We start from the raw sequence: 17830 nt of genomic DNA on the forward strand, positions 1-17830 counted from the left end.
GGACTGCAGACTGGTACAACCACTATGGAAAGCAGTATGGAACTTCCTCAGAAAACTAAAAATGGATCTGCCTTTGGACCCTGCGATTCCACTGCTGGGACTCTATCCTAAGAATACTAAAACACCAATTCAAAAGAACCTATGCATCCCAATGTTCATAGCAGCACAATTTACAATAGCTAGATGCTGGAAGCAACCAAGATGCCCATCAGTAAATGAATGGATCAAAAAACTATGGCACATTTACACAATGGAATTCTATACAGCAGAAAGAAAGAAGGAGCTCCTACCCTTTGCAACAGCGTGGGTGGAGCTGGAAAACATTATGCTAAGCGAAACAAGCCAGGCAGTGAAAGACAAATACCATATGATCTCACCTTTAACAGGAACCTAAATAAGAAAACAAAGAAACAAGCAAAATATAACCAAAGACACTGAAATAGAGGCCAGGCTGACAGTGCCCACAGAAGAGAGTAGAGGGAATTTAAGGGGACAGTGGGAAGGGTTCACAGGAACAAACTTAAAGGACACTGGTCATAAACTAAGGGGAGGGTGGTAATGGGAGCGAAGTGGGGAGGGGTGGGAGGGGGTCCTGGATTGGGAGTAAAAAGGAGAAAACTGTATTTGAACAATGACTAAAATAAAATTAAAAAAAAAAAGTCTGGGAGATTTAAGAACAGCGATATGGCACAAGTTGTACATCACAGGTGAAGCAGCTTCCTCTAACTGTGAGATGGCTGCTATCTTCCTCCAGTGAACTGAAGAAAGCTATCAGGAAAACTGGTTACACACAAAGGAAATTTTCAGTCTTAATGTAATGCATCTCATAGGTTATTTCAAAAGAAAGAAGTATCTGGACATAAAATATACAAAGAAAGCTAAAGTGCTCCTAAGTGTGAACTGCAATGATGAGTATAAGTTGAACTCCTGGCTGGTGCACTACTCTGAAAACATCAGCTCACAAAGGCCACTTAAGGACTGCACTGCCTGTAATGCTATGAGGCATTTAAAACAGAAGGCCTGGGTGAAAGAGGAGGTGGGTGGGGCTTACAGGAAGAGCTGTCATCACTCAAGTAAAGGAAAATCTTGCAAAGAAGAATCTTTTGGAATTAGATAATACTCTTGGAGATCCTTCTAGTGTTAGAGATTAGGGATGTAATAGCCAATGTAAGCAAAGCACATGGAATTTCATTTTCAGCCTCATTCAATGAACCACTCACTATCAACATTACGAAGATCACCCTTATACTATATGACAGGTAGTACTACAAATGCAGCCTGAAGTAGCATAAACCACATGCCTGAATGACACTCTGTACTGTACTAATGTAAGTAAATAATCTTGACCCTTTTCTGAGTTCACACACAGAACAAGGAGAACACATTCCATCTTCAAAGGTCTGTGGAAATACACATGCCTCCTGGCTATCCAGAAATGTTCTATCCTTTCTTTCCAACAAATACCTGTTCACTTTCATGACCCTTAGGCAAGCCAAATTATCCCACACAGTACTTTTTTCTCCCTGTTCCTCTTTTTTCTTTACCTTTTTTGTGTGTTTTCTTCTTTTAACAGAGGGCTAACTTTTTAAATGTGCAGTTAGCAAAGGCTATTAAAATTTTATTTATTTATTAGTGAACCAGCCCTTAGTGAAACATATCAAAAAATTTACCCCTATGTTCATTGCAACATTACTTACAATAGCCAAGATTTGGAAGCAGCCCAAGTGCCCATCAGTAGGTGAGTAGATTAAAAAAGCTGTGGTACATTTACTCAATAGAATTCTACTTGACAGTAAAAAACAAGGAAATCATATCTTTTACAACAGCAAGGATGGATCTGGAGAGTATTATGCTAAATGAAATAAGCCCGTCAGAGGAAGACAAACATGTGGAATCCAATGAACAAAATAAATAAACAAACTAGCAACAGACTCATGGACACAGAAAGTAGACTAAACAGACTAACAGCTGTTAGAGGAGAGGGGTTTTGAGGGCTGGGTGAAAAGTGTGAAGGAATTAAGCAAAAAAAGAAACAAAACTCATAGATAGAGATAACAGTATAATGATTACCAGAGGAAAAGTGGAGTGGGTGGAGGTAGAAGAGAGTAAAGGGGAAACAAATAGTGACGGAAAGAGACTTGACTTTGGGTGATGAACACAATATACAGAAAACGTATTATAAAATTGCACACCTGAAACCTACATAATTTTATTAACCAATGTCACCCCAATACATTCAATTAAAAATTTTTTTAGAAAACATTTTTTAGCCCTGGCTGGTGTGGCTTGGTGGATTGAGTGCCAGCCGGTCTGTAAACCAAAGGTTCACTGATTCAATTCCCAGTTAGGGCACATGCCTGGGTTGCAGGCCATGTCTCCAATAGAGAGTACACGAGAGGCAACCGCACATTGATATTTCTCTCTCCCTTTGTTTTTCCCTCCTTTCCCCTCTCTCTAAAAATATATAAATAAAATCTTTTTTTAAAAAAAGCTACAACCTGCATTTAAAAAAAAAAAAGTAAAAGAAAACATTTTTGAAAAGTTCAGATCTTAGGACTCTTATGCTAATGTTACTGTAACCAAAGAACCATATGGTTAGCCAAGAGCACAGGTAGCTCTAAATAGAAACTTAGAAATCTAAGTTCAGGACCTTCTTTAATTACAAAAGGTTCCTGACATAATCAAACATTTCAACAATTTCATTGCCTTAAGATATCAATGTAGTCAATGTATATGAATCTCATTCTCCTGAGAACATTCAGAAGTTGATCCTATACCTCAAAAAGGCTTTGAGCATCCTTCCCCAAAAACAAATAATTACGCCTCTATATTAGGAATTGGCAAACTTTTCCTGCAAAGGGACAAGCAGTAAATATTATAGTTTTTGTGAGCCAATAATCTGTCACAATTACTCAACTTGCCACTGTAGGGCAAAAAGGGCCATACAAGGTCTGTCCAGAAAAAGTCCAATCATTGTTAATATCACAAGAACAGTTTGTGAGACACTGATGTAATATGGCAGCCAAAGAGAGTGGACTGGAATGCACATGTGTGAACAATGATGACTTCACTGTACTTCACAGTGGGGGTGGTAGACACAGTTGAGTGAGCATGCATATTGTGTGACCATAGCATTCAAAATGACTGAGCAAGTAGAGCAACGAATAAGCATCCAATCTTGTTATTAAGCTTGAACAATCCTCCATGGAAACTATTTGAATGATTCAAAAGGCTTTTGGGGACGATACAGTGACTACAGCAAGATCAAGACCATGTTAACTGTGTTTTTTTTTATTAGGAAGGTATTGTCCATCACAAGTATGCCCCTCCAGGCCCAAAGAATTGATAAGGAGTACTACCTCAATATTTTTCATCAGTTGAGAGATGCAATACAACAAAAATGGCTGCAGCTATGGGCAAATGGTGATTGGCAGCTTCATCATGACAACACACCCACTCATGCAACACATCTCATGCAGGCTTCTTGCAGAGTTTTTGGCAAAACATCGAATCACCCAGATGGCTCAGTAGGTAATGACTCACCCACTACAACCCAGGTCTGGCACCCTGAAACTTTTGGCTTTTTCCAAAACTAAAATCACCTTTGAAAGGGGAAAGGTTTCAGACCATTGATGAGATTCAGGAAAATATGATGGGGCAGCTGACGGAGCTTGGGAGAACTGTGTGAGGTCCCAAGGTGCCTACTTTGAAGGAGACTGAGGCATCATTGTCCTATGTACAATGTTTCTTGTATCTTGTATCTTCTTCAGTAATGTCTCTATTTTTCACATTACATGGCTGGATACTTTCTGAATAGACCTCTATATATATGAATGAGTGAATGAATGAATGAGGCTATACTCCAATGAAACTTTATTTACAAAGAATAGCAACAGGCAAAATCTGACTGCCAAGCCCTGCCCTTCATCACACGCACAAAGGCTGGGTTTTCTTAGTACATGCCTTTGATAGTCTTCATATTTCAGTTTAAAAAACAGTAATTTACCCTGGTTGGTGTAGCTCAGTGGATTGAGCATGAGCCTGTGAACCAGAGGTTACCAGTTCAATTCCCAGTAAGGGTATATGCCTGGGTTGTGGGCCAGGTCCCCAGTAGGGGGTTCATAAGAGGCAGCCACACACTGACATTTCTCTCTCTCTCTTTCTCCCTTCCTTCCCCTGTCTATAAAAATAAATAGAATCTTAAAAAAAAAAAAAGTAAAGAACAGTAATTTGCTTAAAATGTATTAGTGTTATTGCTGCCATAGGCTACTGCCCATGGTATTGAAAGAATTTTCAGTACATCCTCAGGAATTCAACTCTGAAAGAAGCAACAGAACGAATAAAGAGTCCACACTATGCCCTGGGATCTCCAGGCCCTTCTTCCCTTGCTATCAAGATTGACTGTTCTCATGAACGCCCTCACCCCCAATTCCTGTGCTGGTCAACATTACAATGACAACTACCTACCTGATGCTGCAAGAGAAAGGAGAGGCTGCTACAGCACTATGTATGGGTCCAGGGGACAGGGCCCATAGCCCTGTCTCCTGAACAGACCTCTATATATGTAAATGAGTACATTTACATATAAATGTCTCCAATCTTGAATTGGTCACTGGCCCCTGGCCCTCAGATGCCACAGCCACTATTCCAGGTCTGCCTCACTCTCCTCAAGCCCATGTACAGTATAAAGCCTCCAAATTCAAGTATGTTTATTGAACTTGGTCTTACCCTCAAATTTAGCTAGTTCCTGTCTCATCTCCTCTCTTTCTCCTTTACTTGACTTGAACTTATTCCTCTAGCCCCAAGTCAGATGTCCCCTTCCCACAAGAATGTCTTTCCTTCAATGCCAAGACTGCTCTAAGTGCCTCTCCTCCAGGTTCCATGGAGCCCCACATTTGCCTTTATGGCCCAGTTCCTTATAACTCTTTGCCCCACTGCCCCTCGGGGAATTATTTAAGAATGAGGACCCTCTTTCATCTTTGGACCCTACACAAACTGTTTCACTTACATCCCCTCATCCTCTCAAAAAACTCCCATCTACACATACACAAACTATGATTTATTTTCAATCATTCTTTTAAGATTAAAGAAAGCACTCATAACTAAAAACTAGGGGAAAGTGAACTAGAAATTGATGACTATAATCCCTTTTAAAATAATGCCATGAACCATAACAAGCCAGTTCCCAAAACAATTTAAATATTGAGCTGAACAGTTCAACAATACAAAGATACTATAGTAGTGAGCAAAATGATGCATGGGCTTTTTCAATGATCATTCATAGCAATGATTTCAGATGTTCCTGACAGTTACAGGTTATCCTTACACTCCCTCTTCATCACTCTCTTTAATGTACTCTCTTTCTTATTACTCTCTATCCACCTCAAGGGGACAAATACAAGTTATTTTTCATTTGTTTGAATTTAGGTGTCTTGAGTGTGATTACTTTTGTTTACCAGTAGCAGTTTACAACATCTCTCTCATGTCATTCTTTATGCCTCAAAAGCATTGAAAATGTCAGCTCCGCTCTGAAGCTACTAAATGCTCCCACGGAGCCTACAAAAAATCCATAACATACTATGTCCTGTCGGTCCTACCAAAATGACATATTCCTGCCTCCCTTAAAAATCTATAAATAATGAGGAAGGTTTAAAACTATATGTTTACAAACTAGCGGATTTTGTTTATTGGGTTTAATAATTTAAGTTACTTAAATCTGAAGCCTAAAGTCAATGTGGGCTTGAAGCAATGCCAATGTGTAACTGGTTTACAAACACAAGCAGTAAATTGATAAGCATAGTAAACCAAAGTCTATCAGCCTCATCTGTCCAGGAAACAATTGTTATTTCACTACCAACTATGGAAAGCTAGTTCGGGGCTTTTTATATAAATTGTTCTTACAATTGTCCCAAAAAGCCTGCTTCTAACTCTTAATCATATATGTAAAAAGGAACAAAGAACTTAATGATCCAAAGGGGTGGTTAAAAAAAATAACTTAGACTAAGTTTTATTTTATTTTAGACCACTTAGACATACAACCTATCAGCCCAGTATCCAGATGATTCCTCAAGCTCACTTTTCCTTTCAGAAGCCTGAAAACATGCCAGAATATCACAGAGAAGAAACTGCAGAGAAGGCCCAAAATGAACCATCAGCTCAGGAGAAATTTGTAGTTGACATCAACCTAGTTTTACACATTTACACAACTATGAGATTGACTATAAGTAATTGTTTCCTTAAAACTGGTGTGGGGGAAAAAAGCACCTGGCACCCTCTCTACTGGCCTCAAAAATTTGTAAAAGCAATTTAACTGCTCTGGGCTTCAAGTGTAAAATATCAACATTATTTACATGCCCTCACCCATTCCAATGGAAATCCCACAAAACCTGGTTTAGTAAGACAAGGTGCCATGTAATGTAAGAAAGCCTTAGTAGTAATAGCACTCATCTTCCCAAAAAAGTAACCATAACATGTCAAACTTAAAAGACAGTTGTTATTACTAAAGAATAAATCAGTAATACACTTGGAACTAAAATATAAAAAATAGCAAAAATTTAATAAAAGTGCAATTTCAAACTGGCAGTACAGAAATGGCTGGAACATACTGAAATGATCCTCTGGAAAGCAATACTGAAAATGTTTCTAAAGCCAAAATAGTATTAAAAATTTCTCAGATCTTTGGTGGGGAAATACATACACAAATACACACACACTCACATAAACTAAAAGGCCAAAGGAAAATCATAAAAAGGCTACTTCTGTTTATTATGCTTATGAGTAACACTTTTTCTTCATATTTTCCCTATTTTCCATTTTTCTACCTGAGTGTATACTACCCTTATTGATAAACAAAAAGTTCTCAATACAGAAGTTACTTACACTAGTGAAAAATCAGGAGAATGAAGAAAGGGTGTTTCCTCTTTTTTAACTTTTATTTTTGTTATTTCAAACATATACATATTTACTGAGCCTCAATTACCAATACTTTGCCTGACTTCATTCAACCATACCGATTCCACTTTTTCTGAGGTATTTTATAAATAAATCCCAGACTCCATGTTGTTTCACCAGTATATTTTTCAACTGTGCATCTTCAGTTGATAAGAAAAAACATTTATATAGCCACCATGCCGTCATTACATCTCAAAGTGACAATAAATCCACAGTATCATGTAATACCCAGTCCATATGAAAAAAAAAAAGAATAGTCCTTTCAATAACAGCATTCAACAACACAAAATCCATACAGAAAATTTGAAAATGTGACACTACCTCATATCCAGAATGTATAAAAAACTATAAATCAATAAGAAAAGCATGACACAAAAGAAAAATGTACAAGAGGTTGAACAGGTAGAAGATACTACTACATATATCCAACAGAGTAGCTGAAATTAAAAGACTGATGATAATAGTGTCAGAGAGAATGTAGAGCAATGGGAACTCACAGACATTGCTATAGGAAGGTGTGAACTAGAAAATAGTTTTATTTAAAGCTAAACACATGAATATCTTATAACCACTCCTAGGCATGCACACTATAGAAACCCTTCCATACTCTGGGAAGCATAAAGCATTCACAGAAGTTTTGAGCACAAAGCCAAAACTAGAGGCGGCCAAAATGATCATTAGTAGTAGAAAAATAATAAACTGTGGTGCATTCATATAACAGAATATACAGCAATGAAAATAAATGAACTACAGGTACACATGATACAGAAAAAGTTTAGAAATATGATAAGGTGTGACAGAAGGCAGACAGATAAGAATATACTGAATGATCTTCTAGTCATATAGTTTTGAAACAAGATACAATTAGCTTCACTTTTAAAGAAAAGAAAGGAGTGATTACCTTAAAGTCTGAATAGTGATTATCCTTAGAGAAAAAGGGGAGAGTATTATACTAGGTAAAGAAGGTATACTCTAGCATGCTGGTAATGTTTTTCCTGATGTCAGTGATGACTCATGGCATTCACCTTACAATAATTCATGAACATCTAACTTTATGTTTTATGCACTTTCCAGCTTGTTCTGTTTTTCAAAATATAAATGGTATAAAAATACATAATAATTGACTCAGGCAAGGAGTGTCAATGAATGCAAATTCATTGGGTGAAAGGCTATTGGGAAAATAGATACTCATCTGCTCTCTAAGTAACACCCTATAGATCACTATTGATTATAAGGAGATGTCCTTGACTGGATCCTTCAAATGGGGAAAAAATGTTTATAAATAACATTACTGAGACAATTAAGGACCTATGAATATGGTCTGTATATTAGATGACATCATATAAATGTTAAATTGCCTTGTAATTAACAGACACATGTTGAAATAATTAAAAGTGAACTGTCATGATGTCTGCAACTTATTTTCAAATGTTACAGCTCAGAGACGGAGCAACAAAACATAAAGCAAATTTGCCAAATACAACTGGTGAATCTAGGTAAAGGGTATTCAGATGTTCATTGAACTGCTTCAACCTTTTGCTAATTTTTCAAAATAGAGCAATGGGAGAGGGATAAAAGGTTTGAAAAAAGGAAAAAAAATTAAAAATAAGAACTACAAAAAGGCAAAAAGGATTGGACTATATCTACTAGGTTATGCTCTCCTGAAACCAGAAAGACTATACTAATATATACTTTTTAAAAAAATTCTCACAGTTCATGGAAGAAAAGAGGATAAGTCTGTTCAAATATATCTTTTTTAAAATTATTAAGGGAAAACTACAGAAATATATTTTAAAATACTGCTTTTGCCTTAACGTGGTATTCTGGGTATTTCTTGTTTTCCAAATACATTCATCATGAGCTTTGCTTTTTAAAAAATTTAATGTAATTTAAGGAATAGTCAGATAGTTATATACTATAGATTAGTACTATTATACTAATACTATTAGTATTATTATACTATACTACATACTACTATATATATTACTGTTGAATAATCAGATATTTGTTCAACTAGCTCATTTCAATTCAAAAATACCAGCTGCAGAAATTCTATTGATGTGTCTTTTCTTCTTCTTGTCTCATGAGAAATTATGAATCACACAAAGCACAATAAATGACTACTTCTCAACTACCTAAAATGGTCACAGTAGTAATATAAAATGATCCTTTACAAAGCCTATTATAAATATAAATATACCTCATCATATATGCTCCCATTAATGTCTGCTCCATAGATGGGTGCCACAAAAGTTAAGTTCTTCCAGTACTTGCGCTCCAAATCTTCATAATCCAAGTATCTTGGAGTACAATATCTGGAAAAGGTGGATGAAAATAGTGAGTGCAAAACAGTTAAGTCAATTTTAAGATTTTTCTCCACCCATTTGATTTAAATCACTTCTAAAGAAAATTCTATTAAAATGAAAACACTGCCACAATTTGTGATGTCAAATTTAACAAGCAAATATACATATGTGTTTATCATACATAGCTGAACACTTTTAAGATTCCTAAGCTGAACACTTTTAAGATTCCTAAATAACACTATGAAAACTTCCTATTTTTAACTAGTAAGGAAAATACTTTCTTGAAAGTATCAATAATAGAAACAGAAAAGTACTTAAAAATCCATTTTTTTTAGCTTTCAAAGTATTTTTTTAAATCTTCTACCAATTATACTAGACATTGTCCCTAAGTGGATATCCATGGGGGACTGGTTCTAGAACCCCCACCATGGATATCAAAATCTACAAACACTCAAGTCTCTTATATAAATGGATAGTATTTGCACATAACCTACTCATATCATCCCATGCACTTTAGATCTTTAGATTACTTATAATACCTAAAATATAAATGCTATGTAAATAGCAATTATACTACATTGTTTAAGAAAAAAACATCTGTACATGTTCAGTATAGCCACAACCATCTTGTGCCTAATTATACAGTACATGTCAGCAACAACATAACATTTTTTAAGATATCTTCAACCCACAGTTGGCAATTAATGCAATAATAGTAGCCCTTCAAGTCTATTCAAGGATTTTCTTTTTTTTTTTTTTTTTAAGATTTTATTTGTTTTTTAGACAGAGGGGAAGGGAGGGAAATAGAGAGGGAGAGGAACATCAATGTGTGGTTGCCTCTTGTGCACCCCCTACTGGGGAACTGGCCTGCAAGCCAGGCGTGTGCCCTGACGGGGAATCGAACCAGGGACCCTTTGGTTCATAGGTCGGTGCTCAATCTACTGAGCCACGCCAGCCAGGGGTAAGGATTTTCTTTTTAAATCGCTCATCTTCTAGTATGTATAGTTTATCATTTAAGACTTAAACACTGTCACACAAAGAAAATTTGCCTTACAAAGATGAATCATGAGTATAATCAAAAATTCATGGCAACTACACAAAAACCTACTTAGAGATATTATTAATGAGATGGTAAAACAAGGAACACTTTCTTAGCAGTAAACTAAATCTAAGTGGGCAACTACCTGAAGAACAGAAACAGTTAAATTAGGAGTAAAAGAGATTGTGCAGGAAACTTATTTTCATTTTCATTACCAGTTACTTTGTCTACTTGGTTTCTGACCATGTCCAAGTGTACCTTTGAAAGAAATAAAAATAGCAAACCAAATTCACTCACTTGCCACTGTTGGCCAGCTGCCTGAACTCCTTCACTGTCATGGCTTTTTTCTGGATGTTGTATTGTGTGAACAGTCCTGACTGCCCTGTGACCATCTGCTGAATCGGTGCTGGGATTAGCAAATTATCAATGTCATCATAGCACTGCCTTGGCTTCCACTCCTTAGGAGGAATCACCTGAAAATAAAGTAAAATATTAGCTTGAAAATATTCCAAGTAGTTATTTAGCTTGCATATTCCAGCAGAATACATGTGAAGAATCTGTCAGCATTCCTATGACAAATATGTGAAAGAACAATGAAGATTCAGATTAAGGAAAATGTTCATATTCTCCCAAACATCCACCTTACTAATAATGATTTTTTCACAAGCAAAAATGACTGAAGACTCACTATACCAAATACTATACTTGAATTAACTTCATTTTTTAGTTGATACTGTTAATGTCCCAATTTTAAATGTAAAATTGAGAGACAGAACTATAATAACTTCTAAAGTTCAAGTACTATTTATACAAATGAGAAAAAATAAGTAAATATTTGTTTAGTATATACATTTTTTAACTTGTCTGAAGGTGACTGACAGTAATGGCTAAGTTAGTCATACTACCAATTTACCTCCAAAAGTTTTAGCACATCAGAAATATGTTTTCTCTTAACATAAAGCCTAAAGACAATGAAATGTGCACTAGTCAATATATTTTTAACTACCTTTCATACAATATGACAAATAGAGTGGTATGCTTGTAAATGTTTAACAACCAGTTTTCTGGGGAAGTTGGGGAAACCTTGACTTGGAGCTTTTGCCTATTTCCATGGTAACCATTCCCACCATGGCCAATATGAGCTTACCAATATGACGTCACCAAACATGGAGTAAGAAAAAGATGTGAACTATTAATTCCAATGTGCCTGTGTGAGATTGCTCAGCCCACACTAATTCGCCACAGTTACAGTATTGCCCCATTCCCAATAGTCAAATAAACAACGTGCATACTGAGACTTCCTAGGAATGAGCCTTCCTAGTGCTGTGAGATCACACTATCCAATCAAAAAATTGGTCATCAGTGCATGCTTCCGACTGATTTATGAACAAAATGGGGAACTGTGAACCAAAAAAAAAGGGGCCTACAGAAAGTAACTACACAGGATGTTATGATCATAAATTCCTAACTGCCCAGATCACGGTGGGTAGTCATTCCCTAGACATACAACATCTTTAGTGAAAGGTGTCTCTTTGCTTTAAGCAAGCCCTGTCCCATGTCTCTGTGCGTCTCTGGGTTAACATGCATTTGAAATAGGCCACATCCACCCTCAAGAGAGCACATAATCTTGTCAACTATCCTATAATCCAATCCCACCTTGCTTTTCTCCCACCTCCATGTGATCTTCCTTAGTTCCCTCCTTAATTCCAAGTGCATAAAAGAAGCTGCAAAACTGTTATCCTCTGGAACATTTGAGAGCTTGCTCTCCAGCACATGATGTCAGTTTGGCTTAAATATACTCTTACAAAAAAGTTTCAGAAAAATTTGAACATAAGATGTCAAGCACAATAATAACTTAATTTTCATCGGCAATATGGGGACATTACACATTTTATTTCCTCCAAGGTATATTAATTTAAAATGACATCATAGATAACCATACTATGTTACTAAAAACATACTCAATACTTTAAAATAGGGATAATCGTACCAAATGGCTATAGATAAACATACATTTTCTTGAACACATATGAAAAGAGGAGGTTATATTTAAGAGCATTGTAAATACTAACTTCTTCATCAGAACTAAGTCTGAGTAATTAAAAAAAAGTAAAACATGGATTTAGGGTAGAGAATAGCTATAGGGTTAGGGCTAATGTTCATATTAGAGGTTAAGTTATAGTTAGGGATTAGGGCTAAGGTTAAAGTTAGTTTGGGTTAAGAATTGGGGTTAGGGTTAGTGGTTAGGTTGCTTTGGGTTTTGTTAAGAATAGATTAGAGTTAGTGTTAGGGTAAGAGGATTAGGGTAAGAGTTAAGGTTAGGGTTAAAACATACAGTTAAGTTTAGAGTTAGGGTAAGGGCTATAATTAGGGTTAAATTTAAAGTTAGGGTTAAGATTAGAGGTTAGGATTATGGTTATGCATTAAGTTAAAATTACGGTTAATGTTAGGTTGAGTTTTAGGATTAGGGTTACAGTTAGGGTAGGTATGGTATTAGGGTTAGTTTCAAGGTTCAGTTTAGGGTTCACATCAAGAATAGAGTTAGTGCTGGAGTAACAATTAAATTTAGATTTAGAATAAGGGTTACAATTAGATAATTTAAGAGGAAGGTTAGTTTTAGTTTTGAGATAGGATTATGGTTTGGGTTATAATTACGATTATAGATTAGGATAAGAGTTCGGGTTAGGGTTATATAGGATTGGGATTGAGGTTAATATTAGTTTTAAAGAGTTAGAGTTAATTTTATGGTTAAATTTGTGATTACCAGGTAGATTAGGGTAAATTATTAGATTTAGTATTAGTGTTAGTGTTGCAGTTTAAGTTAGGATTGAGGTTAGGTATAAATTTAAGGTTAGGGTTAATGTTGGAGGTTAGGTTAGGGTTGGGTTGGGGTTAGGACTAAAGTTGGGATTAGGTTTAGAAATAGGTTTAAGGTTACAGTTAGTGTTAAAGTTCAGATTATGCTTTGGGTTGGGAAAAGGATACAGGGAAACATTGGGTTAGGGTTACTATAAGGTTATGGTTAGATTGGGGTTAGGGTAAGGTATATGCTTAGGTGTAGAGTTAATGTTATGATTATAGGTTAGGGTTAGCACTAAAGTTAGAGTTAGTACAGGATTAGGGTCAAAGTTAGAATTGAGGTTAGGTATAGGTTTAAATTTAGGGTTAGTGTTAAAAGTTAGGATAGGTTTTAGGTTAGGATTAGAACTAGTGTTACAATTAATTTTAGGTGTAGGTTGGGGTTAGAAGTACGGCTAGGGATTGGGTTAGATTAGTGAGAGGTATATAGTTAGTGCTAGGGTTATGGTTATGTTCAGGTTTATGGTTGAATTTAGGATTTAAATGTTACAGTTAGGTTTAAGATTGGGTTTCATGTTAAGATTAGGGTCAGCTTTAAAAAAACATTTTTATTACTGTAAAAGATGTAGCATAAAAATTGCCATCTAGACTATATTCAGTGATATTAAGTACTTCATTTTGTTGTGCAACCATCACCATCATCCATATCCACAACTCTATTCATCTTACAAAAACTGAAACTCTATACCCATTAAAAAACTCTTTTGGCCCTGGCTGCTGTGGCTCAGTGGATTGAGCACTGGCCTTCTAACCAAGTGGATGCCACAGTTAGACTCCCAGTCAGGGCACATGCCTGGGTTGCAGGTCAGGTCTCCAGTAGGCGGCGCACGAGAGGCAACCACACATTGATGTTTCTCTCCCTCCCTTTCTCCCTCCCTTCCCCTCTCTCTGAAAATAAATAAACAGAATCTTTAAATTTTTTTATTTGAAGTTTATTTTGTCTATTTTGAGCAGATACAGGTTAGTTTTAAAGTTAGGTTTAGGTTTAGAATTAGAATTAGAATTAAGGTTACAGGCAGGTTTAAGGTAATGGTTAGTTTTAGGTTAAGTGTTAGCAGTAGGCTTAAGGATAAAGTTAGGATTAGGGTTAGAGGTACCGTTAAGGTTAAAAAGTTAGCATTAGAGTTAAGATTTAGGTTAGGTTTTGTTAAGATTAGGTTTAGTGTTAGAGGTTAGGTTACAAGTTGGAATTAGGTAGGATTAAGGTTAGAGTAAGAGACATGGTTAGGTTTAGTGTTAAGGTGAGAGGTTAGATTAGGGTTTGAGTTAGGGGTAGACATAGGATTCAGTGAATGTTGATGTTAGGATTAGTGTTAGAGTTAAATTGAAGGTTTGAAAGCTAAGGTTAGGTTTATGATTAGGGTTAGGTTTAGGATCAGGGTTAGACTGGAAGAAAAAAAACATGGATTTGTTCACAATCCTATTTAATAATAAATATATCTAATATCAAAATTAGTGTTACATTTCAAGTTAATATTTTATTTTCTTGTGAAAAACAAGGCAGTTGCTTACCAAAAAAGAAAGTTTTGTGGCAATTTTTTACCCAAAAGTTAGAGAAGCAAAAAATACTATAAATTTACAAAAATCTAAATAGTACCTTTGTAAATATCAAGGGCATGTATTAATTTGATTAAATTGTTCAGACAGAACTTTTAAAAATTCATAAGGTCGGGCCTATAATAAAAATCTTATTTGGGGACTGTAATTTTATGTTTTTCTTTCAATTTTATTGTATTGGTTTCAGGTGAACAGTTTAATGGTTAGATAAAAAATACTTTACATAGTGGTTCCCCAATTATTTCCAGTAGCCCAACTGGCACCATACATACTAATCACAATATTATTGACTATATATATCCTATGCTTTACTTACTTTCCCATAACTATTCTGTAACTACCAATTTGTACTTCTAGAGACTGTAATTTAAAATCTTAACACATTAGATATTTTTACATAGGAAATGGAAGCACAACATACTGAAGATTTTTAAAGATTCTAAAATTAAACCTTTATTTTTTTTATCCTCACCAGAGAACATTTTTTTTTCATTTCTCTTTAGAGAGAGAGAGAGAGAGGAAGGGAGAAAGGAAGGAGAGGGAGAAACATCAATGCAAAAGAGAAGTATTGAGTAGTTGCCTCGTGTATGCATTTGGACCAGGGATCGTACACAATCCTACTGGGGACCAAACCCATAACCCAGGGATATGCCCTGACAAGGAATCAAACCCACAACCCTTCATTTATAGGACAATGTTCCAACCAACTGAACCACATCAGCCAGCGTTAAACTTTTATATTTAATGAATCAACTGAATGAAGCCCATTATTCCTAAAGTTCACCTTCCTGATTATACCAAAATTTAAAAAATGTATTTTATATTAGAATTTTCCCAACCCCAGCCTATGCCCAACAGCCAGTACAAAATTTTTGACTAAACCTGTATTTGCACTCCTTATCTTAAAATAAATTGCTATTACTACCATCTACCTACTGAGGAAAGAGCTAGAGGAAGAGTAGTGCTTCTTACAATCTTTCTTCACCTTGAGGGCATAAATCACTATGTGTACTTGCTAGGCTATTCCTGAAATTACATAATGTGCATAATCTATGGCTCAGGGGAGCCCATGTCCAAATTATTGTTGTGGAAGAATTCCACCCATTTTATATATAATAAAGGTTCATCAAAATCTTCCTCCACCAAAACAATAGGAACTTTACATTTAAGGAGGTAGTCACTCTTTTACGTTCCCAACTTGACCACCAACTTTATAGATAGAAAGTTAGGGTATAAAACCTCTTATTCTGGAAATAAAAGTTAAATCTGAAATATAAACCTAAAAGATGTTGGTAAAAGAAAAACCAAGGCAGACTGTAATCTGAGGCCAAAGTCACATCTGGAGGAAAAACTACTCAATTATTTTCTTTAAATTATAAATTACAAATCAAAACCAATACATTAATTGATGCATTACAAAGACTCTCATGGGCAGCTCTGTTCCCCAGAGCTAGCCCTCAAAACAAACTAGCAACAGTAACAGCTTTGATTTTTATAATTTGATATGATTTGATAGTTTTATATATTTATATTTCTGCAACTTCCAGAAAAAGAGAGGAAGTAGATGAAATTGAGTGACTTGATAGAAAAGATGACAAAGATGACTAAAAACAAATACCTCATTGTATTCCTAACATAAGTAAAAGGAAAGTATCACAAGTTAAATAAATGAATACGTCCAACATGCTCAATGAGTCTCACTTCAAAAAAAGTCTGGACTCAGGTGTGTTTTGTTCAACATTCACTAAACTAATTGTACAATAGTTCTCATTAACTTCATTCTGTTCCATGATGCCAAAAGCGGCACAGGTGCACTTGTGCCTGACAATCCTTGTGAGGGTAGCTGCAGCTTCCTCTTCTCATGTTACTAAACATGCCACCCTGCTATAGGACATTCACTAATCTCAGTGGAACACAATATGATGTATGTTTTCAAGAAACAAAGGGCGAGAAGAACAGGACAAAGGACTGCATTCAATCCAAAGAAGGGGACAGTCACCCCCAACTCCTCTCCACCCAAATAAAGTTCTTGCTAGACCACTGCAAATTTATGATCAAAACTGTGTTTGTCAAATGACTCTGAAATGATTATCATTCTCTTCAACTAAAGTATGACTATTCGCCCTGGCTGGTGTGACTCAGGGAATTGAGTGCTGGCCTGTGAACCAAAGGTTCTCCACTTCGATTCCCAGTCAGGGCACATGCCTGGGTTACAGACTACGTCCCCAGTAGGGCATGTGCAAGGGGCGACCACACATTGATGTTTCTCTCCCTCTCTTTCTCCCTCTCTTCTCCTCTCTCTAAAAATAAATAAATAAAATCTTTAAAGAAGGACTACTCTCTTCCAAAATAATCTGGAAGTGTTGAAGTTCCAAAAATGGGATGTTTTAAAGAACTAACCCAATAAAGTGGTTAAACTAAAAATCACTCATCTGAGAAATTCATTATAAACCGTTACTTTCTCTGTTTTATCTTCCTTTTTTATCTCTCACCCACCCCTAATACATCTTTATTCAACTCAATATCTCCAAATTTTAAATCTTTTCTAAGAGGCACCTGAACCATACATAACAGAATGACAGACTTCAGAGGACAGATGTCAAAACAGTCCATGAATTGGGTTACTAGCAGCAGTAGCCATAATGCAGTAGGAGAACTTGAACATTGACCCTGCAATTCTGTAAGTTCTCTCTTCAACTACTGTCTGCTCTCAAAACTACAGGATTTTCCCACAGAGATGGGGATTCCAAGAAGAACTTGAGACCCAGCCACAGGTGAGTGGACTCTGTGAGAGCTCAGAAACTTATGTAATGATCCCAAAAAACTTACAGAAACCCAGATTATGAATTTAACATTTAGAACAATAACGAAATGATGTAAATGTTATAAAATAAATTCTTCTAAGGGAAACTTTTCAATTGAAATAGATTTCCAGCCCTGGCTGGCGTAGCTCAGTGGATTGAGCTCGGGCTGCGAACCAAAGTGTCGCAGGTTCGATTCCCAGCCAAGGCACATGCCAGGGTTGCAGGCCACGGCCCCCAGCAACCACACATTCATGTTTCTCTCTTTCTCTCTCTCTCTTTCTTCCTCCCATCCCTCTCTAAAAATAAATAAATAA

At 36.0% G+C, this 17830-nt stretch overlaps 1 protein-coding gene and 1 non-coding gene across 8 annotated transcripts in view; both read right to left on the minus strand.

Moving 5' to 3' along the window:
• The window catches only part of KDM4C (lysine demethylase 4C), a 383617-nt gene that overhangs the window by 319451 nt on the left and 46336 nt on the right, over window positions 1–17830 (minus strand). For 6 of the 7 annotated variants that reach the window (XR_004902186.1, XM_036021651.1, XM_028507295.2 and 3 more), the window contains 2 exons: window positions 10594–10769; window positions 9152–9266 (listed from right to left, as the gene is read on the minus strand). Coding sequence is in view for 6 of the 7 variants with exons in the window: in XM_036021651.1 (XP_035877544.1) it covers window positions 9152–9266; window positions 10594–10769 (291 nt within the window). In the remaining variant the exon portion in view is untranslated. Of the gene's footprint in view, window positions 1–9151; window positions 9267–10593; window positions 10770–17830 lie in introns of those variants that run through there. The other variant, XM_036021650.1, reaches the window with a different exon arrangement.
• LOC114514508 lies at window positions 11155–11280 on the minus strand. Its single transcript, XR_003686070.1, has one exon. It is a non-coding gene; the product is annotated as a small nucleolar RNA SNORA19 (small nucleolar RNA).

Source organism: Phyllostomus discolor, chromosome 3 (genome assembly GCF_004126475.2).
Source record: "Phyllostomus discolor isolate MPI-MPIP mPhyDis1 chromosome 3, mPhyDis1.pri.v3, whole genome shotgun sequence".
Taxonomy (NCBI): Eukaryota; Metazoa; Chordata; class Mammalia; order Chiroptera; family Phyllostomidae; genus Phyllostomus; species Phyllostomus discolor.